This window comes from Gymnoscopelus braueri, assembly GCF_963280865.1.
Source record: "Gymnoscopelus braueri genome assembly, chromosome: 12".
Lineage (NCBI taxonomy): Eukaryota > Metazoa > Chordata > Actinopteri > Myctophiformes > Myctophidae > Gymnoscopelus > Gymnoscopelus braueri.
In genome coordinates this window covers 54,280,379-54,304,294 of record NC_137614.1, presented here as the reverse complement: position 1 = coordinate 54,304,294, position 23,916 = coordinate 54,280,379, and the positions used below count along the sequence as shown (strand labels likewise).

Below are 23,916 nucleotides of genomic sequence, written 5' to 3'. Positions count from 1 at the left end.
ATGTTATGTGTTAAGTTGGCTGTTCAATAAGGATGTCTGAATGTTATGTGTTAAGTTGGCTGTTCAATAAGGATGTCTGAATGTTATGTGTTAAGTTGGCTGTTCAATAAGGATGTCTGAATGTTATGTGTTAAGTTGGCTGTTCAATAAGGATGTCTGAATGTTATGTGTTAAGTTGGCTGTTCAATAAGGATGTCTGAATGTTATGTGTTAAGTTGGCTGTTCAATACGGATGTCTTAATGTTATATGTTAAGTTGGCTGTTCAATAAGGATGTCTCAATGTTATTTGTTCAATAAGGGCATTTTTGTTGTATTAAAATTCATAGAAGCATGGCAGTTGCGTTGGAGGACGATGTATCCATAAACCAAAGCTTGGACAATCAATATGTTTATGTATTCTGTCTGCGGCGTATCTTGGTGTATGTACATTAATATGTGAGTGTCTTATAAGCCTGTGCTTATGGTCATCTTGACCATCTTGTGGGGCAGGACACTATAATAAAAATCCATCTATCTATCTATCTATCTATCTATCTATCTATCTATCTATCTATCTATCTATCTATCTATCTATCTATCTATCTATCTATCTATCTATCTATGCATGATTACTTGTGTTATCAGATCTGCAAGAGCTTGTAGATCGGCTACAGTCTGGCTTGTGACTAAATCCTAAACTACACTGTTAAACTACTCTGTTAAACTACACTGATAAACTACACTGATAAACTACACTGTTAAACCACACTGTTAAACCACACTGTTAAACCACACTGTTAAACTACACGGTTAAACTACACGGTTAAACTACACTGTTAAACTACACTGTTAAACTACACTATTAAACTACTTAAACTACACTGTTAAACTACACTGGATCCATTGGAACTCATCGGGTTCTTTTGTCCATTTCCTGAACAGTAAAGGTTTTAATGGACATACAAGGTTTCCTCTGACAGGGATGATATGATATAGATTTAATGGCAGAGTGATGTAATGTGTTTTCCATTCATTTCCGCTTCAGCTAAAGTGCAACTGAAACCCAAAAGCTCTTTCTAATCGTCTGGAAATCAATCAGCAAAACCTTTTAACTTCTAGACTCACTATGTTTTGGTCCAGGAGGCCGTGCAGTGTGTCACTATGCTGTCAAAACTGTGTGTGTGTGTGTGTGTGTGTGTGTGTGTGTGTGTGTGTGCGTGTGTGTGTGTGTGTGTGTGTGTGTGTGTGTGTGTGTGTGTGTGTGTGTGTGTGTGTGTGTGTGTGTGTGTGTGTGTGTGTGTGTGTGTGTGTGACTTGTATCAAGTGCAGAACATTAATATCAGATTAATATTAATGTCCCTACAGGAACAATGAGGTATTGTATATTCATTTCCTGAAGTTTGATTGGAACATTTCTCACTTCACAACAACAACATTAAGCCTGAAGTCACCATTTTGGGCACTTTTTCAAAAAGGCAAACATTTTTCACATTTTGTTCATATGGTTTAGAATAGATGATGTCAGGACATTCTACATTATGGTGGCAGAGTAGAGTCAAATGAATTTCTGCCTCATGTTTGTGCTGAATGTGGGGGGTAGGAGCTCCCAACCTGTGGGTGTCACTCACTGTGGAGACGATATAAGTGTAATACCAGGTCTGCTCTCTAGGGGGCACTAGACCCTTTAGCCCACTGGCCTGTAATATGAGACACTCTGTCTTCACACTGATGCTCTAGAGCAGCGGTGATTCAGGGCTGTACTATAGAGACACTCACTCCAGAGGGACACGTTGCATATACTGTCGGGCAGACACCTGTTATCTCTGTATTTTAACTTTTTTCATACTGTATATTCATTCTATGTCACAGTCACACAAAAGTAGCCGATCTACAAGCTCAAAACGCGTTGCATGTTTTGAGCTTGTAGATCTGCTATTTTTCCTTTTTTTTAATTGGAATCCATATTATCTTTTTGCTATTTTTGAATTGGAATCCTGAAAAGTTACTTTTTAAATGTAATTTCAAATGCATTTAGTTATACTTATGTTAACTATTTTCAGATGGGGGTCTGTGGACAAATACATATTAATCTAGGGGTCCTTGAAAATGTTTGAGAACAACTGGTTTGTAAACAACATTAGGAAACAAGCCCGCATAAGCAACTACACTTTAGAGACAAGCCCAAGAAATCACAACCACCAATATTTACCATCAACTTAACAGAAAAACAAGCCCAAAGTCACCTATAATAAGCAGACATGGCAACACTGTTGTTCACCTGTAGTCAGTCAGCCTATCAGTGTTAATGAGCTGTTGTTGTTCAGCTGTGAGCAACAGTTACCTGTGTGTATGTACACCTCCTGTTCCAGTGTCTCCTTGTCAGTTCATTCATTATTGTAAATCATCAGTTTTCAGTTCCTGCTCCCACTGTATTCCTTCTATTTGAGTATTTCCTGGTATTTTTCCTTGTGTAACTTCCTTCCCCAGTGCTTTTTCTCCTCCTGTTTCTTCCTGGTTCTCTGTCTGTCTGTCTGTCTGTCTGTCTGTCTGTCTGTCTGTGTTTAGGTCCTATAACCTCCTGCCTCAAACTGTGACAGACAGTATGGCTATAGACTCTATATTCACTGAGGTACAGTGAAATGTGTTTATCTGACATATAGACTGTATGTCAGATAAACTCATATGTGTTTATCTGACATATAGACTGTATGTCAGATAAACTCATATGTGTTTATCTGACATATAGACTGTATGTCAGATAAACTCATATGTGTTTATCTGACATATAGACTGTCAGATAAACTCAGTGAATCCAGTAGTCTTGAAGCTCCAGGAAGGTGAAAGATGAGAAGCTTTTAAAGTGTCTGAGAGGCTGAAACTGAATCAATGTTAAACTAATGTAACACAACATGGATCTATATTATATTATATTTTATTAAATTATATTATATTATATTATATAATATGTATTACAGCTCTTCAGATGAATATTATATTATATGTATTACAGCTCTTTAGATGAATATCATATTGTATGTATTACAGCTCTTTAGATGAATATTATATTATATGTATTACAGCTCTTCAGATGGTCGATCAATAAAACTGCAAGTGTGTTTAAGGATTTCTATCGATCTTTCCTGTCGTCTTTAATGTTTTTTTCTCATCTAATTCTTCAGTTTTTCTGGAGTGAACACTTGGTGAATATCCAATGGGTCCATTTGGTTTAATGTGTACACTCTCAGAGTTACAGACCTGTAAGGGTCCATTTGGTTTCATGTGTACACTCTCAGAGTTACAGACCTGTAAGGGTCCATTTGGTTTCATGTGTACACTCTCAAAGTTACAGACCTGTAAGGGTCCATTTGGTTTCATGTGTACACTCTCAGAGTTACAGACCTGTAAGGGTCCATTTGGTTTCATTTGTACACTCTCAGAGTTACAGACCTGTAAGGGTCCATTTGGTTTCATGTGTACACTCTCAGAGTTACAGACCTGTAAGGGTCCATTTGGTTTGATGTGTACACTCTCAGAGTTACAGACCTGTAAGGGTCCATTTGGTTCATGTGTATGTTACAGGGAAATTGGAGAACCAGGGAAATTGGAGAAGGCGCGCTCGTTTTTACCACCCACCCAGCAATTCTGTAGAAACAACACTAGAGGGAGCCACGAGCCAGGCTTCACAACTAAAGTGCATAAACATATATGGCCGCGACCGCACGCACGCACGCACGCACGCACGCACGCACGCACGCACGCACGCACGCGCACATGCTCATGCTCATGCTCATGCTTTCAATTTGGTTTATTGAAAGCAGGACTGTTAAGATACTTTTATTGTGTTCTGGCTTTTGTTTTAGTTTCTCCCTGACACACACACACACACACACACACACACACACACACACACACACACACACACACACACACACACACACACACACAGACAGTGATCCATGAAAATAACTATTCTGTCCCTATCGGTTCACAACTCGGACGGCGCTGATTCGACTAGCAGAGCATCGGCCGGTCAGCGCGGGCACTCGCGCCGCACGCCTCCTCGGCCTCAAGCTCTGCTGAGTCGGCGCGCCTCCGTCATGGACAATAACTATTATCACGTGTGCGTGTGAACAAGTGTTCAGCGTTCCCCTAGCGTAGCTTCCTGGTTGCTACGTGGGGGGAACAACAAAAGACAGGTCCACGTCGCATCAAAGCCTTCATTAGTATCATTGTAACAATCAGAATGGAACAGAGCCTTCATTAGTGTCATTGTAACAACCTGAATGGAACAGAGCCTTCATTAGTGTCATTGTAACAACCAGAATGGAACAGAGCCTTCATTAGTGTCATTGTAACAACCAGAATGGAACATAGCCTTCATTAGTATCATTGTAACAACCAGAATGGAACAGAGCCTTCATTAGTATCATTGTAACAACCAGAATGGAACAGAGCCTTCATTAGTGTCATTGTAACAACCAGAATGGAACAGAGCCTTCATTAGTATCATTGTAACAACCAGAATGGAACAGAGCCTTCATTAGTGTCATTGTAACAACCAGAATGGAACAGAACCTTCATTAGTATCATTGTAACAACCAGAATGGAACAGAGCCTTCATTAGTGTCATTGTAACAACCAGAATGGAACAGAACCTTCATTAGTATCATTGTAACAACCAGAATGGAACAGGGCCTTCATTAGTATCATTGTAACAACCAGAATGGAACAGAGCCTTCATTAGTGTCATTGTAACAACCAGAATGGAACAGAACCTTCATTAGTATCATTGTAACAACCAGAATGGAACAGAGCCTTCATTAGTATCATTGTAACAACCAGAATGGAACAGAGCCTTCATTAGTGTCATTGTAACAACCAGAATGGAACAGAGCCTTCATTAGTGTCATTGTAACAACCAGAATGGAACAGAGCCTTCATTAGTATCATTGTAACAACCAGAATGGAACAGAGCCTTCATTAGTATCATTGGTAACGCCTGTGAAGGAAGTAAGGAAGAGGCCCAGTGTCTTTCCAACATGTCTGCTGTGCATAGAGCCTGTTGTATTGAGCTGTTTGATTATAATGCTGATCCCAGGAGGATGAGAGGAAACTAATGTTGTGTTTCATCGAATCGACGCCAGATGGCGCGAAAGCCTAATTTATACTCTGCAGTACAGTTTCCAGTTTTTGCTGACATTTAGTGACACTCTCACGGTATGGAATATATACTGTGTATATATATATATATATATATATATATATATATATATATATATATACATATACATACATACATATATATACATACATACATACATACATACATACATACATACATACATACATACATACATACATACATACATACATACATACATACATACATACATACATACCAATAGGCTGCCTTGAATGGATGATTGATTTTGGATCATTAAAGGTAAACGGCTCCAAATCAAACCTATTACTGCTTATAATATATTATAATATATTATACATAATATATTATAATATAACCAGCACATAATACTGTATATTATAATATATTATATATACATAATAAACTGCCCACAAAAACTTTGGAAACTTAACTTTGGTCGATTATTTTTCTCCTTTAATAATACCAATTGGTATTATATTTTATATCATTTTTACCGTTGATTATTCACCTTTACAACGAGGTACAGCTTGTAAGAATCGTGCAATTGTGGAACTAGCAACACAGCTAAACGTGTGGGTAGTGCCCCAATAAATGTGCCAAAATCCACCAATATGCTTCTGTTGATAATCACTCTTGTTTTGAGCGACCTGCCAGTCACACAGGTACCAGTCACCTGAGTGTGGGTCCTGACACTTTGTTTGTGTACGCTCCAAGCAGCAGCACTGCCCCCATAGAGAGATGCCACGTTTGTCGTGCAAACATTCCAATAGGGCAAGTGGAAGCTGGTGTTCCGTTACGCAGAGTGACAGCATTAATTGGTGTCAGCCCTGGTACCATGCCAGTCACCCACCTGTGACTGGCACCTGAGTGACTGGCACCTGAGTGACTGGCACCTGAGTGACTGACACCTGAGTGACTGGCACCTGAGTGACTGGCACCTGAGTGACTGACACCTGAGTGACTGGCACCTGAGTGACTGACACCTGAGTGACTGACACCTGAGTGACTGACACCTGAGTGACTGGCACCTGAGTGACTGGCACCTGAGTGACTGACACCTGAGTGACTGGCACCTGAGTGACTGACACCTGAGTGACTGGCACCTGAGTGACTGACACCTGAGTGACTGGCAGGTCACTCAAAACAAGAGCGATTATCAACAGAAGCATATTGGGGGATTTTAGCAAATGTTTTGGAGGCGCAACCCACACATTTAGCCTTCATTAGTGTCATTGTAACAACCAGAATGGAACAGAGCCTTCATTAGTATCATTGTAACAACCAGAATGGAACAGAGCCTTCATTAGTATCATTGTAACAACCAGAATGGAACAGAGCCTTCATTAGTATCATTGTAACAACCAGAATGGAACAGAGCCTTCATTAGTATCATTGTAACAACCAGAATGGAACAGAACCTTCATTAGTATCATTGTAACAACCAGAATGGAACAGAACCTTCATTAGTATCATTGTAACAACCAGAATGGAACAGAGCCTTCATTAGTATCATTGTAACAACCAGAATGGAACAGAGCCTTCATTAGTATCATTGTAACAACCAGAATGGAACAGAGCCTTCATTAGTGTCATTGTAACAACCAGAATGGAACAGAGCCTTCATTAGTATCATTGTAACAACCAGAATGGAACAGAGCCTTCATTAGTGTCATTGTAACAACCAGAATGGAACAGAACCTTCATTAGTATCATTGTAACAACCAGAATGGAACAGAGCCTTCATTAGTGTCATTGTAACAACCAGAATGGAACAGAGCCTTCATTAGTGTCATTGTAACAACCAGAATGGAACAGAGCCTTCATTAGTGTCATTGTAACAACCAGAATGGAACAGAGCCTTCATTAGTGTCATTGTAACAACCAGAATGGAACAGAGCCTTCATTAGTGTCATTGTAACAACCAGAATGGAACAGAGCCTTCATTAGTATCATTGTAACAACCAGAATGGAACAGAGCCTTCATTAGTATCATTGTAACAACCAGAATGGAACAGAGCCTTCATTAGTATCATTGTAACAACCAGAATGGAACAGAGCCTTCATTAGTATCATTGTAACAACCAGAATGGAACAGAGCCTTCATTAGTGTCATTGTAACAACCAGAATGGAACAGAGCCTTCATTAGTATCATTGTAACAACCAGAATGGAACAGAGCCTTCATTAGTGTCATTGTAACAACCAGAATGGAACAGAGCCTTCATTAGTATCATTGTAACAACCAGAATGGAACAGAGCCTTCATTAGTATCATTGTAACAACCAGAATGGAACAGAGCCTTCATTAGTGTCATTGTAACAACCAGAATGGAACAGAGCCTTCATTAGTATCATTGTAACAACCAGAATGGAACAGAGCCTTCATTAGTGTCATTGTAACAACCAGAATGGAACAGAGCCTTCATTAGTATCATTGTAACAACCAGAATGGAACAGAGCCTTCATTAGTATCATTGTAACAACCAGAATGGAACAGAGCCTTCATTAGTGTCATTGGTAACGCCTGTGAAGGAAGTAAGGAAGAGGCCCAGTGTCTTTCTAACATGTCTGCTGTGCATAGAGCCTGTTGTATTGAGCTGTTTGATTATAATGCTGATCCCAGGAGGATGAGAGGAAACTAATGTTGTGTTTCATCGAATCGACGCCAGATGGCGCGAAAGCCTAATTTATACTATGCAGTACAGTTGCCAGTTTTTGCTGACATTTAGTGACACTCTCACGGTATGGAATATATACTGTATATATATATATATGTATATATATATATATATATATATATATATATATATATATATATATATATGTATATATATATATATATATATATATATATATATATATATATATATATGCATGTCGTATCAGCAGCAGTTTTAACGATTGGGCCCAAAAGTAATTCCTGTCTAAATAACTTGACTTCTGCAACATTTATTTATGTAATTATTGATTTTGTTATTATGTCATTCATTTAAAAAAAAATCTTCATTGACACAAATTGTGCCTCCAGTAAAAAATCTGAACATTATTTAGTGCCAGTCACTCAGGTACCAGTCACCTGAGTGTGGGTCCTGACACTTTGTTTGTGTACGCTCCAAGCAGCAGCACTGCCCCCATAGAGAGATGCCACGTTTGTCGTGCAAACATTCCAATAGGGCAAGTGGAAGCTGGTGTTCCGTTAGACAGAGTGGCAGCATTATTTGGTGTCAGCCCTGGTACCATGCCAGTCACCCACCTGTGACTGGCACCTGAGTGACTGACACCTGAGTGACTGGCACCTGAGTGACTGACACCTGAGTGACTGACACCTGAGTGACTGACACCTGAGTGACTGACACCTGAGTGACTGACACCTGAGTGACTGGCACCTGAGTGACTGACACCTGAGTGACTGACACCTGAGTGACTGACACCTGAGTGACTGACACCTGAGTGACTGGCACCTGAGTGACTGACACCTGAGTGACTGACACCTGAGTGACTGGCACCTGAGTGACTGGCACCTGAGTGACTGACACCTGAGTGACTGACACCTGAGTGACTGACACCTGAGTGACTGGCAGGTCACTCAAAACAAGAGCGATTATCAACAGAAGCATATTGGGGGATTTTAGCAAATGTTTTGGAGGCGCTACCCACACATTTAGCTGTGTTACTCATTCCACGATTGCACCATCCTTACGAGTTATACCTCGTTGTAAAGGTGACTAATCAACGCTAAAAATGATATAACATAATTATTGAAGGGGAGAAATAATCAACCAAAGTAAAGTTTCTGAACTTTTTGTGGGCAGTTTATATTGTAATATAACCAGCACATTCATGTGTGCACTGGGCTATCAACCGCTGCTGTTTCCGGAGCAGGAGAGAGAGATTCAGTTCAGTTCAGTTTTCTTATTTTTTCGGATAATGGACACATAACATAAGTAGAGACGTTCTTCTCTACTTATGTTATGTGTCCATTACACATCGCCTCTATTTTCACAGCAGTGTCCAAGAGTCCGAAAATGGGCTAGGGAGAAGCACTAGGATTGTCGGGCCCTACCCTGGAATCTTACGTCTCTCTTTTCTTCTTTTTTCATTTTACACAAAGCACGCCCCATGGCATACTTACATACGTATACATTATTACACATTATACACACATACCTGCGTGTACAAATACACACACACACACATATATATATATATATATATATATATATATATATATATATATATATATATATATATATATATATATATATATATATATATATATATATATATATATATATATATATATTCCACACATATATATACACGTAGTCCTACACACTATCCTATATGAAGAATATGAAAAGAGGAGGACATAAGAGGTAAGGGGTAACGATTCCTTACCGTAATCCGATTGAGACCTCTATAGTCAATGCAGGGCCTCAAGCCGCCATCCTTCTTCCCAACGAAGAAAAACACAGCTCCTGTTGGGGACGTGGACGGTCTAATGAACCCGAGAGGGAATAGAGCCTCCCACGAGGCGGAAACATTCCAGTCAGCAAGTCAATTCCACAGTCATAGGGCCTATGTGGGGGCACTGTGAGGCCTATGTGGGGGCACTGTGGACGCCTATGTGGGGGCACTGTGAGGCCTATGTGGGGGCACTGTGAGGCCTATGTGGGGGCACTGTGAGGCCTATGTGGGGGCACTGTGAGGCCTATGTGGGGGCACTGTGAGGCCTATGTGGGGGCACTGTGAGGCCTATGTGGGGGCACTGTGAGGCCTATGTGGGGGCACTGTGAGGCCTATGTGGGGGCACTGTGGACGCCACACGTTGCTTGGAGAAGACTAAGCTGAGGTCAGAGCACTCGGGAGGGACCTTGGAACATTCGTGGGGTTCGGGGCCCCTAGGCGAGGAGCCAGGCCCTGGTGATTGAGGGGCACTAGGAGCCGAGAGTAGACAATGGGTACGACAGGAACGTCCCCACTCTAAAATGGTCCCGGATGGCCAGTCTATGTGGGGGTTGTGGTGCACCAGCCAGGGATGCCCCAGAATGAGCGGCAGTTCAGGGGAGTCAATAAGGTGAAGCAGACTACTCTCACAGTGGTTCCCAGACAAGCGTAGGCCCAGAGGTTCAGTGAGATGCTGAACCACGCCTCTTCCCAGAGGATTTCCAACACGTGCAGCAACACGCTGAGGGTTATCTAACTTAAAATAAGGTATCTCATGACAGTGAGCAAAATAAATGTCCAAAAAACACCCTGCTGCCCTAGAGTCAATGAGCGCAGTGACTGACTGCTTTTGCCCCCCAGGACAAAACTGCAGGAATGTTATAGCAAGAAGAGGAAGAAACAATATGGCTCACCAGAAATTCCCCATTTACTGTTGGGCCGCCCAATTTCCCTCTCTCTCTGGGCATGAAACACAGAAGCGGCCTGGCTTGCCACAATACAAGCCCAGCCTCTCCTTCTCTCCCTGGGAGAAATCCTGGTGCGTCCGAAGTTGCATAGGCTCCTCGGTAGATGGGGAATCGGCAGCCGCCGATGACGTCGGGAGTAGTCGGGTACACTCGCCCCCGCTCGGAAACGTTCAGCCGAAACCGGCGCTCTGGTCAGCTGTCTCTCTCTCCTGCACTCACGGAAGCGATGGATGGCCAGGGTAACGAGGGAATCCAACCCCTCACTCAACTCAACCAGCTCAACTAGCTCATCCTGGACCTCATCCTGGACCTCATCCTGGACCTCATCCTGGACCTCATCCGAGAGCCCGTGAAGAAAAGTTGGAATTAAAGCAGCCTCCGTCCACTCACTCTCCGCGGCCAAGATGCGGAACTCGAAAGCATAGTTAGCGACACTGTTGCAGACGAGATACAGCAGACGAATCGCCGCGTCCCTACCCCTCACTGGGCAATCAAAATCCTCAATGACCGTCAGTGGTAAAGGCAGAACGCTGGAGAGTGAAGATCAAGGTGTTAGGAAACCACGGCAGGAACCGGCCTCTCCAGTGTACCTCTCCAGGGGTTGAACATGCGGCTCCCTGGGTGTGACGACGGGAGCCTAGGGACCCCCGGCGACAGCCTGTTCCTGGATCCCACCAGGAGCAGCAGCGGGCAGTTCTGGACGGCGGTTACAAGCTGAGCGAGGTGATCATTCATCTGGGCCAGAAGATTTTCATGTTGGCCCAAAAGCTGTCTTTGTAAAGCAACCGCACCTTGTAACTGTGAATTCCGCTGGGTCCATTATTTTGGCTGTTTTGTACTGTCAGGACTCTTGAAACCAGGTAAGGACCCAAATGCAGAAATAAAAGCAAACCAGGAAACCAGGAATAAACTTAAATAGTCTTTACTTGACACTAAACTAAGGTACACATTTACAGAAGGGAGTAGTCATAAGACACAGTAGAGCAAACTTGACAAAACAGCAACCAAAGACAGACATCATGGTCTATAAATAAACTAGGCAATTAGGGAGAATGGGAGCAGGTGAGGGGAGCAACACAGGTGAAAACAAGTAACCATCAGGGCACCGGGCGAATGGGTGTGGCACAGACTGTGGCAGAGGCGGTGACTCTCAGCCTACCAGGTAGGTGAGTATATAAGATGCTGCATGCACAGCATCAACAGAACGTTTCAGGATGAAGGCTGCTGGTGTTTTGCTGATCTTCCTCTTCTGTCTGTGTTCAGCTGAGCCTGACGTTGAGTTCCAGCTGACCCTCAACCATCATGAGAACCAAGGAACGTTGGAGCTGAGCCTCAACCATCACGAGAACCAAGGAACGTTTGAGCTGAGCCTCAACCATCATGAGAACCAACCGACAAACGAGAACACCGGTAAGGACGATGGAGATGCTGATGTTTGTACAAATCATGATTAAACCTCTTGTCCAGCCTATATACTTCATACTGTACAACATGTTGTGAAAATAGCTCACAACCAAGACAAACTACAAGCTCACAACCGAGGTTGTTATAGTTTTTTTTGTGTACTGTCAGATTGAAAAAAAAAAATTACATTGGGAGTGTTAATTTGTATTTTGAATTAAAATACAATTATGAAAGATCAATATTTTCCCAAGGGGTTCTTGTTTAATTTATATCATCATTTAATTAATCACAATATAAAATTAACGCTTTATATGCCATATTGATCATACATCACTAACCACGTTTTAAAAATACACTAGAATACACTTCAATATTCTAAACACTAATTTGACTCTGATTAGTATCACTGGCTGACCCATCTGAATAATAAGTGAAAAGATTGATTTTGGTGCATTATTACTTTTTGTATAATGTCAGATTGAATATAAAAGTTACGTTGGGAGTGTTAACCAGAAGATTAAAGTGAAACATTTAATTTCCCTTTTCTGTGCAGCAAACGTATTCAAGTTTTGTAAAAAGCCAGTCACAAAATTGCCTCATTTTAGCCCCTCCCCCATAAATGCAAAGAGGTCTCGTACTTTAATGTAATTTTCCATGTTAAATAAAGGTTACAAATATGTTAAATAAAGGTTACAAACATGTTAAATAAAGGTTACAAACATGTTAAATAAAAGTTACAAACATGTTAGATAAAGCTTACAAACATGTTAAATAAAGGTTACAAAGTAATTGGGGGCAATTTTGTGATTGACTTTATTTTTACAAAACTGCATGTTTGCTGCACAGAAAAGGGAAATTACAGGCAACATTATTTTTCACTTTCATTTAAAGAGGGGGTAAAAAAAATGCTATGGTATAAATCTTGTTAACACTCCTAACATAACAAAAACATCTCACAGTCAAAATACGGTGGATATGGATGACATATATAAATGTATATGAAATATATAAATACAGATGAAATATATAAATGCATATGAAATATATAAATACATATGAAATATATAAATGCATATGAAATATATAAATACGTAAGTGGATATGGATGAAACTCATGAGTTTGATGGTTTTCTCTGTTTGTTTGACATGATGTGATTGTGTGTATTTTTCAGAAAAAGACAACAAATCTAATTCCAGTAAGAATGAGGTGGAAGCACCGGGAGGAAGTTCTGTGAATGAAGGTAAGAGGTTAATTATATATATATATATATATATATATATATATATATATATATTAGTATGAAAAGCTATGAAAACACTATAATTAATGTATCTTTATATACACTAAAGCTATGAAAAGGATGAAACAGGGGAAGGCAGATGGTCCAGACGATATACCGGTAGAAATGTTTAGGAGAGACTGCAATTCCTGACTAGATTGTTCAACATAATCCTAGAAGTAGAGAGGATGCCTGCAGTGGAGAAGTGCTTTAATGGAACCCCTTTTCAAGAACAAGAGCGATGTACAGAGTTGTAGTAACTACAGGTATAAAGCTGATGAGCCACAGCATGAAGCTATGGGAAAGAGTAGTGGAAGCTATAGGCTCAGAGGAGAGCTGACAATTATCCACCAGCAGTATGGGTTTATGACAAGGATTAATTGATTGATTGAGTGATTGATTGATTGATTGATTGACAATATTTTACTAGACAGAAAACAGCTCGAGTACAGTCAAACACTTGGTCTAAACAGATAATGGGTTTATACTAAGGCAGAGCACCAGCAGTATGGGTTTAAATTATGGGTTTATGCCAAGGGAGAGCATCGCAGCCACACTGTTCACCCTGAGAGTGCTGATGGAGAAGTATAGAGAAGGACAGAAGGAGTTACTGTGTCTTTGTGGATCTAGGAAAAACACAAGATAGAGTGCCAACGTGTCAAAATGGCTCATATAATCCACAATGGATGGAAGGTTACCCACACAATACTTATTCATTATTAATAACCACTTATAACCTATTAATAACCACTTATAACCTAATAACCACTCTTCTTGATGCATTTTAAACACAACTATTTAGTATTTATGATTGACTGAATGTTAATGCTGATGCTCTTCTGTTTTCAGCCCTCCTTGCTAAACTGACGGCCATGGAAAAGAGGCTGAATGCGAGCGAGGAACTGAACCGACAGAATGCAGGTATTATAACCTTTATGTTCTATAATGAACAGACAGAATGCAGGTATTATAACCTTTATGTTCTATAATGAACAGACAGAATGCAGGTATTATAACCTTTATGTTCTATAATGAACAGACAGAATGCAGGTATTATAACCTTTATGTTCTATAATGAACAGACAGAATGCAGGTATTATAACCTTTATGTTCTATAATGAATAGACAGAATGCAGGTATTATAACCTTTATGTTCTATAATGAACAGACAGAATGCAGGTATTATAACCTTTATGTTCTATAATGAACAGACAGAATGCAGGTATTATAACCTTTATGTTCTATAATGAACAGACAGAATGCAGGTATTATAACCTTTATGTTCCATAATGAATGCTGTGCAGGGATCCCTGGCTATAAGCCTTATGCCTTAATACATTATAATACGGACAACATCTGTCGCAGTGTGCGGTACAGCCCTATGGAATGAAAGGAATGCACATGATAATAAAACTACTCAATACTTCCATTCCCTGATAAGTTAATATTTTGGACATAGCTGATAATGGAGAAAATAAAGGACGTGAAAAAGAGTAATGGGCTGAAAAACACAGCCCACTGAACGCAATATCAGTGTGTGTGTTTGTGTGAGTCTAACATGGTTATAATGGAGTTTGAAGTCACAATAGGTTCATATAGGAAGTGGGAGGGGGGGGGTGTCTTATAACATGAATATATAACATGAAACACAAAACGTTCGGAAACTTAACTTTGGTATTTCTCCCCTTTAATAATACCAATTGGTATGGATTTTATATCAATTGTATCGTTGATTAGTCATCTTTACAACGAGGTACAGCTTTTAAGGATTGTCCAATCGTGGAATGAGCAACAGAGCTAAATGTGTGGTTAGCGCCCCCAATAAATGTGCCAAAATCCCCCAATATGCTTCTGTTGATAATCGCTTTTTATTTATTTTATTTTTTAGATTAGTTTTTGGGGCTTTTATGCCTTTTTTTATAGGACAGCAGACTGTCAGGAAATGATGAGAGATGGGGAGTGACACGCAGCAAAGGTGGGTGTCAGTCACCTGAGTGTGGGTCCTGACACTTTGTTTGTGTACGCTCCAAGCAGCAGCACTGCCCCCATAGAGAGATGCCACGTTTGTCGTGCAAACATTGCAATAGGGCAAGTGGAAGCTGGTGTTCCGTTAGACAGAGTGGCAGCATTATTTGCTGTCAGTCCTGGTACCATTTACAAACTTAGGACCAAGTTCTGTGAGACTGGTGAAGTCAACAGGGACGACAACAACCCAAGGTTTCTCATTCTTGCTTCATTGAGGAACCATAGGTTTTCTCCCAGAGATTTACAGGCAAGATTTGCACAACGGTACCAAAGACCCTTGTTCAGGTGCCAGTCACACGCCTGTGACTGGCACACACCAGCTTGCAAATGGTACAAGGACTGACACCAAATAATGTGTAATTCGCGTAACGGAACACCAGCTTCACTTGCCCTATTGCACGGGCCTTATCCTGAAGGGGCAAACATGGCATCTTTCCATGGGGGCAGTGTTGCTGCTTGGGGCATTAACATAAACTCAACAAAGTAGCGAGATCCATGCTCAGACCCATGTCAGGTGCCAGTCACACACCTCTCAGCAGGTGTGTGCTGACAGTTTGCTCAAAACGAGTGATTAACAACAATCAACAAGCATATTGGGGGATTTTGGCAATTATTTTGGAGGCGCTACTCACATGTTTGGCTGTGTTGCTCATTCCACAAATGCCCGATCCTTACGTTTGTAAATGGTACCAGGCCTCACACCAATTAATGCTGCCACTCTGTGTAACGGAACACCAGCTTCCACTTGCCCTATTGCAATTTTTCCACGACAAACGTGGCATCTCTCTATGGGGGCAGTGCTGCTGCTTGAAGCGTACACAAACAAAGTGTCAGGACCCACACTCAGGTGACTGACACCCACCTGTGACTGACACCTGAGTGACTGACACCTGAGTGACTGACACCTGAGTGACTGACACCTGAGTGACTGACACCTGAGTGACTGGCACCTGAGTGACTGACACCTGAGTGACTGGCAGGTCACTCAAAACTAGAGTGATTATCAACAGAAGCATATTGGGTGATTTTGTCACATTTATTTGGGGCGCTGCCCACACGTTTAGCTGTGTTGCTCATTCCATGATTGCACAATCCTTACAACGTATTACTATTTTATTTTACATATACTATATTATTATTACTATACCAATTGGTATTATTGAAGGGGAGAAATAATCGACCAAAGTTAAAGGTAGGGTAAGTGATATTTTTTGGTATATTGTTTTTGTTAAAAAGGTTAAAGTGCTATATTATGATAGTAATCATTGCTACAGAGTGTCTGTTGGGTCACATGGTCTCTCCAGCTCTTTAGTAAACACAATACAGTACATTTTCAGGTAGGTGACACATTTTAAGCAAATCAGGAGAGAGCACTGAAAATGCATTTTCTGTTTAATAAAGAGCTGGAGAGACATGAGAGACTCCTTATATGGACATATGGACAGGACACTCTATAGTAACGAGCACTATCAGAACATAGACCCATTTTGCAAATCACTTACCCTACCTTTAAGTTTCCGAACTTGTTGTGGGCAGTTGAATCAAGCAGAAATGTCTGGCGTGAGACACAAAGGCCAGAGCAGACTTTAAAATTACCCCAAAAGTGTTTGAACACTTTCTTGACTGAGCTTTCTTGTCTACTTACACATGGGTCAAAATGACCCTTCAGTGTGAAAACAAATTAATGCCTAAAATATTTCTTAATCTGGGCTCAAACTTAAACAAAATAGTTTAATTATGTATTTAAAATGTCAGAACAAACTTTCTTCACAGGCAGATTGTATTAAAATAAGTACATGATCTCCAGGCGAAATTCAGGGTCAACAGAAATCTCTCCCTCACCCATATTTGATTCATAGAATAAAAACATATTTTCATGTCAAATCAGATTAACTGTCTGTCAGTCGAGTGGAGGAAGTAAACAGACACAATGCAGGTATTGTACTTTCATTGTTAGAAAACTCATGTTGAAAACTCTGACAATACATACTGATTATAGTCCATGAGCCAGACAAGATTTCATTATCGAAAGAGTGGGCAAAACCATACCTATATTAAATTGTTCATAGGGTCAATACGAGTAAATAAATATATGATAACCTTTCCACAGGAGTAGCTTTTTCATGGTTATCACACATTTTGTTATTTTCCCCATACGTACATGACAGGTGAAAAAAATGACAACATTTAAAAAAGAGTTATCATAATGAAACTTCCTGAGTTTATTACTTACATGAAGACAATTATTTATCGTATTACAAGTTTTCTGAAATTGTATATTTAAATATGCAAATTAGGCATTAGGAAAATATGCCCGAATTTGCATAACTTTCCAGAATCAACATTGGAACATTGGACAAAGCCAGAGTCAACATTCTTATTACATTTTGTTAAGATGTTGTAGTCAAAGGTTTTTAACGAGGGAATATTCAATATCTGGCTCAATTTTGGGGCTCTGCCTCATGGACTAGATGCCCAATTTGCATATTTAAATATACAATTTCAGAAAACTTGCAATACGATAAATCATTGTCTTCATGTAAGTAATAAACTCAGGAAGTTTCATTATGAAACTCCTTTTTAAATGTTGTAATTTTTTCACCTGTCATGTACGTATGGGGAAAATAACAAAATGTGTGATAACCATGAAAAAGCTACTCCTGTGGAAAGGTTTTCATATATTTATTTACTCGTATTGACCCTATGAACAATTTAATATAGGTTTGGTTTTGCCCACTCTTTCGATAATCATTGCTCAATTTTGGGGCTCTGGCTCATGGACTATTAGTGTGGCTGTTGATTCTGATCGTCTCTAGGCAACCCCAGTATTGTTCTTGCACACAATGTCACAAACATAACATCCAGAGAGGGGGCGCGAGGCAATGAGAGCGTGAGTCACATGGGGGCGCGAGCAAATGAGAGCGTGAACACAGAGAGACGCACACACAACCCAAGCACAGTTACATAGTATGCTCCACTTGGTCGGAGGCTCGGCGAACAATATGGGAACTAAATCACCAATAGAACTGGATTTGAAGGCCTGAAAATATAATTATCATATCGATGGCCAAAACGCAAAACCTCCTATCTGAAAAATTAACATTGTTGGGAAAATGAAAAAGAAAACTACAAAATGTTGTATCTTTTTTGCACAATGCTATTTTTTTATGATACCCATCACATAATTCACCGTTTCTGGATTTCTGGATTATATTACAATATTATATGTTAATTACACTGATCTCATATTGCAAATGCAGATAGGAGGTTTTTCCCCACTTTTCCTGGATTATTCTGCAGATAGGAGCTTTTGCACTGTGATGTTAAGTGATTGCATAACTAAATAATGATAAATAGTACAGGCTGTAAATACATACATTTACAGCTGCAAACAGTTGCATCAGTGGTGTGGTCTAGGTTTGTTTTCTGAGGTATACAATAATCATTCCCTGCACAAGATGCGTGTGGTCGTGGGTATACGCTAGCGCATTTTCAATGGATGAAATGGTTAGTAGACTGTATACGCTTTTTTCCAAAAACAACAACAATTAGGTGGACTACAAAACAACTGGCCCAGGCACCCCTCGACATAATCCCCCCTATACCCTCAACTCCACCACCTGAAATACCCATTCCCCCCAACCAGCACAACACACCCCCCAAACCCCACCCACCCAAACCCTCATGCCCTCCAACTCCCCTAACTCATACAACTGGATCACCGACCTTGTGTCCGGTGTGGATAGTGGAATAGTATGTAAGATCATTGAATGTCTTAAAGAGCCTATAAGCAGGGAGGAAAGACGGATGCCTTGACCCTAGAATCACCACAGCCAGGGAGGAGATTAGAGCAGCACACAGGGACTTTGTCGCTGACCAAAAAGGAGAGGGTCTGAGGGAGGAATATAAGCGGAGGGAGGAGGAGCTATATCAAGTGTATGCAACTGGAACAACGGGAGCTGACCCAAAAGATCAGGGACATTAAAGAGGTGCATGTTAACCAGAAACATGGCAAGAGCTGGAAGCTCATCAATGACATTTCTGGCAGAAGCTCTTCTCAGACTTCCAAGATCTGGGGAGAAAGCGCAGAGGAACGAGTTGAAACATGGTACCAGCACTTCAAAACACTCCTAGGAAATCCTCCTTCAACCGAATAAGAGGATGATCCGATGCTCCTGTCTTCCATGACCTTCCCAAACCAGACGGTTCACCATGGATGAGTACCAGAGGGCCAAGGCTACTATCAAGTGAGGCAAGAGCTGCGGGGAAGATGGAGTGACAGCAGAGGTTCTGATGTATGTGCCCATAGACGAGGTGGTGTTGGATTTTATCAAGCACACACGTCTAGCAAGCTGCCAAAGCTGTGGAGCAAAATGATCATCGATCCAGTACCAAAGTCAGGCGAACTCACCAAGGCATTAGCTTGAGCTCACAAGTTGCCAAGACGGCTAACAGGAAGATCCTCAACCGTCTTAGACCCATCTTAGACCCTGTAATGAGAAACTCGGGCAGATACTGGTGCTGAGGAGGATACTGGAAGGAGTAAGGAGCGGAATCTTTCAGTGGTGATCACCTTCATGACTTCCAAAAGGCTTTTGGCACCATCCACCGTGGGAATCTGATGAACATTCTCCGGGCCCATGGAGTTCCTGAGAAGATGGTTCAGCTGATGGAGACAAGCTACTCGAGGCAGTCCAGGACTTCTAATAACCTGGGCCTGGACTGCTTCAATGGAACAGGACCTGAAGGTCCGGGGGGCACTTGACTGGAATGCCTTGCATGGGATGAGGAGAGTGTGGAAATCAGACATGGGAGAAGACCTCAAGAGGCGGCTGTTCGTATAGCTACAGTGGAGTCAGTACTGCTGTATGGGGCTGAGATATGGACCGTCACAGCACAACAGGAAAGGTCCTTGGATGGAGTCTACACAAGAATGCTATGAATGGCACTAGGAGTCACATGGACGGACCACATCAGAAATGTGGTCCTCTACAGGAACCTACCATGGGTCACAGACAAAGTCAGAGAGAGAAGGATGAGGCAGGGCACTGCGTCAGGGACCCATAACTAGTGGCAAGCAAACTAACACTATGAGAGCCAACCCAGGGCAAAGCCAGGAGAGACAAGAAGTGCACCATCTACGTAGATGCACTTCGGCGCCAACAATACTGTAGAGCTCAAGACCCTGATGCTAGATAGGAGAGTGTGGAGGGCAGCGATTCAGGAGTCCCAAGTTGGTGTTGGCTAGACCACACTCACACATCGCATCGCAAAGACCCTATTCTATATGATCCGGCCTAACTGACCCATGCCCCCCTCAACATAATCCCCCCCATACCCTCTACCCCCAACTCCACCACCTGCAATACTCCCCCATGCCCACCCCCCCCCCCACTGCCAGCCCACACCTCTCCACCTCCATAACTCAAAACCCGATCCCACTTCAGGGGTCCCGAGTTGGTGTTGGCTAGACCACACTCTCGCATCGCAAAGACCCTATCCTGTGTGATCCGGCCTAACTGGCCTATGCCCCCCTCAACATAATCCCCCCCATACCCTCTACCCCCCCAACTCCACCACCTGCAATACTCACCCACTCCCACACCCCCCCCCCCCAACTGCCAGCCCACACCTCTCCACCTCCCTAACTCAAAACCCCATCCCACTTCAGGAGTCCTGAGTTGGTGTTGGCTAGACCACACTTTCGCATCACAAAGACCCTATCATGTATGATCCGGCCTAACTGGCCTATGCCCCCTTCAACATAATCCCCCCATACCCTCTACCCCCCAACTCCACCATCTGCAATACTCCCCCACTCCCACAAACCCCATACCCCCCAACTGCCAGCCCACACCTCACAACCCCCATAACTCAAAACCCCATCCCACCCCATTACCCCCACTCCCAGAACCCCCGGTCCCCATGCCCCCAACCAGCACACCACAACCCCCAAACTCCACCCACCCAAACCCTCATGCACCCCCCACCCCATACCCGCCCAAACAACCACCCACACCTCCCACACCCTATAACTCCAAACCCCATCCCACCCCCATACCCTCATACCCCCCAACCGACACACCACAATATTTTCACAGGGTTGTTGGCTGCCACGGTGTTCACGTGTGATTTTGATCTGCAATTAATAAAAAATCACGACAATGACGTTCACATTTAAGCAGCAATGACAACCTCTAACCACAAGTTCAAAATGTTCAATGCCAAAACCTCCTATCTATACCTAAAAATGACCTCCTATCTACATAGATGCACATAGGAGGTTTTTACCTAGAAATAGTTAGGCTTACAAACAAACATTATATTTGTTATAATGCTTTTTTATGCTCATTTTGAGATCAAGACATTCTACAGTACTGTATCAAGTAGTACCATTAAAAATGTTCATCAAATCACACTCTTGGTGTGATAAAAGTGTCACCACCTGACACTAATCATTAGCAATCAACAAGGCAATGCAATTCACTTGACAGAGTTACTAACAAATACTTAACTAGTAAGGGGGGAAGACACTTTTTTATTTTGAAAATAATAGATGACTACAAACTGAAAGACATTTAGACGGTCTACATAACATAGAATTCCCAAGTTTCAGCTCTGTCTGCTGCTCAACTAGTTCTGGTGCAGATAAGAGGTTTTGCGCTTCAACATTTTAGCACTAATTGGCACTGAACAAGATAGGAGGTTTTAGTCAAATGACTTTTTCTGACAAAATGAGGGGCGGGACTATCTTGCAGACAGACTGAGCATGTGCAGCATAGCCTATAGTCCTCATCCACAGAGAAATCCGAAAATCATGAAATTTGCACATAGGAGGTTTTGCATTTTGGCCATCGATATGCAGTATAAACCCAACACTTTACTGTGCTACTCCCACAGTTTTCTTGTCAAACACATGCACGCACACGGACACGGACACACACATATCAATCAATTCAACTACTGAAATTGGTGTTTTTTTTTAAATCAAACTGCATGAGTATTAATGAATGATTTAATGTTAATATTGTGATGATTTCAGCCAACCTTGCTCAGCTGTCCAGTGTAGAAATGAGGTTGAATGAGAGTCAAAGTCAAATGGAGCAACTGAACAGACACAATGCAGGTATTATAACTTAACATTCAGCAAACATTTTGTGTACTATAATGAAGTGTGTGTGTGTGTGTGTGTGTGTGTGTGTGTGTGTGTGTGTGTGTGTGTGTGTGTGTGTGTGTGTGTGTGTGTGTGTGTGTGTGTGTGTGTGTGTGTGTGTGTGTGTGTGTGTGTGTGTGTAGGACAATATCAGTCACCAGAAGCAGAGACATGTGTTTTAATGAGTCTATCATGGATAAAATGGAGTTTGTCACAATGGGTTCATATAGGAACATGAAATATGTAAATATTGAATCAAGTAACAGAATAACTGTCTGGGATGAAACACAAAAGCCAAAGTAGACTTTAAAATGACACCAGAAGTGTTTTAACACTTGCTTTATTGAGCTTTCTTGCCTACTAACACATACTGAATGGTCAAAATGACCCTTCAGTGTGAAAAATAATTAATGCCTAAAATCTCCTAATCTGGGCTCAAACAAAATAGTTTAACTATGTATTTAAAATGTCATAACAAAATAAAACTTTCTTCACAGGCAGATTTTATAAACATAAGTGCATGATCTCCAGGCTAAATTCAGGTTCAACAGAAATCTCTCCTGATTTTGATGTGTCAAAGTTAGAAGGCAGCCTGCTGTCATACAGATGAAGTGTTAACTGGTCTAAACTGGTTAGAAGGCAGCCTGCTGTCATACAGATGAAGTGTTAACTGGTCTAAACTGGTTAGAAGGCAGCCTGCTGTCATACAGATGAAGTGTTACTGGTCTAAACTGGTTAGAAGGCAGCCTGCTGTCATACAGATGAAGTGTTAACTGGTCTAAACTGGTTAGAAGGCAGCCTGCTGTCATACAGATGAAGTGTTACTGGTCTAAACTGGTTAGAAGGCAGCCTGCTGTCATACAGATGAAGTGTTAACTGGTCTAAACTGGTTAAAAGGCAGCCTGCTGTCATACAGATGAAGTGTTAACTGGTCTAAACTGGTTAGAAGGCAGCCTGCTGTCATACAGATGAAGTGTTACTGGTCTAAACTGGTTAGAAGGCAGCCTGCTGTCATACAGATGAAGTGTTAACTGGTCTAAACTGGTTAAAAGGCAGCCTGCTGTCATACAGATGAAGTGTTAACTGGTCTAAACTGGTTAGAAGGCAGCCTGCTGTCATACAGATGAAGTGTTACTGGTCTAAACTGGTTAGAAGGCCTGCTGTCATACAGATGAAGTGTTAACTGGTCTAAACTGGTTAGAAGGCAGCCTGCTGTCATACAGATGAAGTGTTAACTGGTCTAAACTGGTTAGAAGGCAGCCTGCTGTCATACAGATGAAGTGTTACTGGTCTAAACTGGTTAGAAGGCAGCCTGCTGTCATACAGATGAAGTGTTAACTGGTCTAAACTGGTTAGAAGGCAGCCTGCTGTCATACAGATGAAGTGTTAACTGGTCTAAACTGGTTAGAAGGCAGCCTGCTGTCATACAGATGAAGTGTTACTGGTCTAAACTGGTTAGAAGGCAGCCTGCTGTCATACAGATGAAGTGTTAACTGGT

The 23,916-nt window shown here is 41.6% G+C and overlaps 1 protein-coding gene across 1 annotated transcript in view; it reads left to right on the top strand.

Moving 5' to 3' along the window:
* Positions 1–11,770: 11,770 nt before the first annotated feature.
* The window catches only part of LOC308096674 (uncharacterized protein), a gene marked incomplete at its 5' end in the record, with an annotated part of 35,134 nt that continues 22,988 nt past the window's right edge, over positions 11,771–23,916 (top strand). Inside the window, 4 exons of the mRNA XM_080444085.1 lie at positions 11,771–11,966; positions 13,133–13,201; positions 14,090–14,161; positions 22,308–22,391. Coding sequence (XP_080300211.1) covers positions 11,771–11,966; positions 13,133–13,201; positions 14,090–14,161; positions 22,308–22,391 — 421 coding nt within the window. The remainder of the gene's footprint in view (positions 11,967–13,132; positions 13,202–14,089; positions 14,162–22,307; positions 22,392–23,916) is intronic.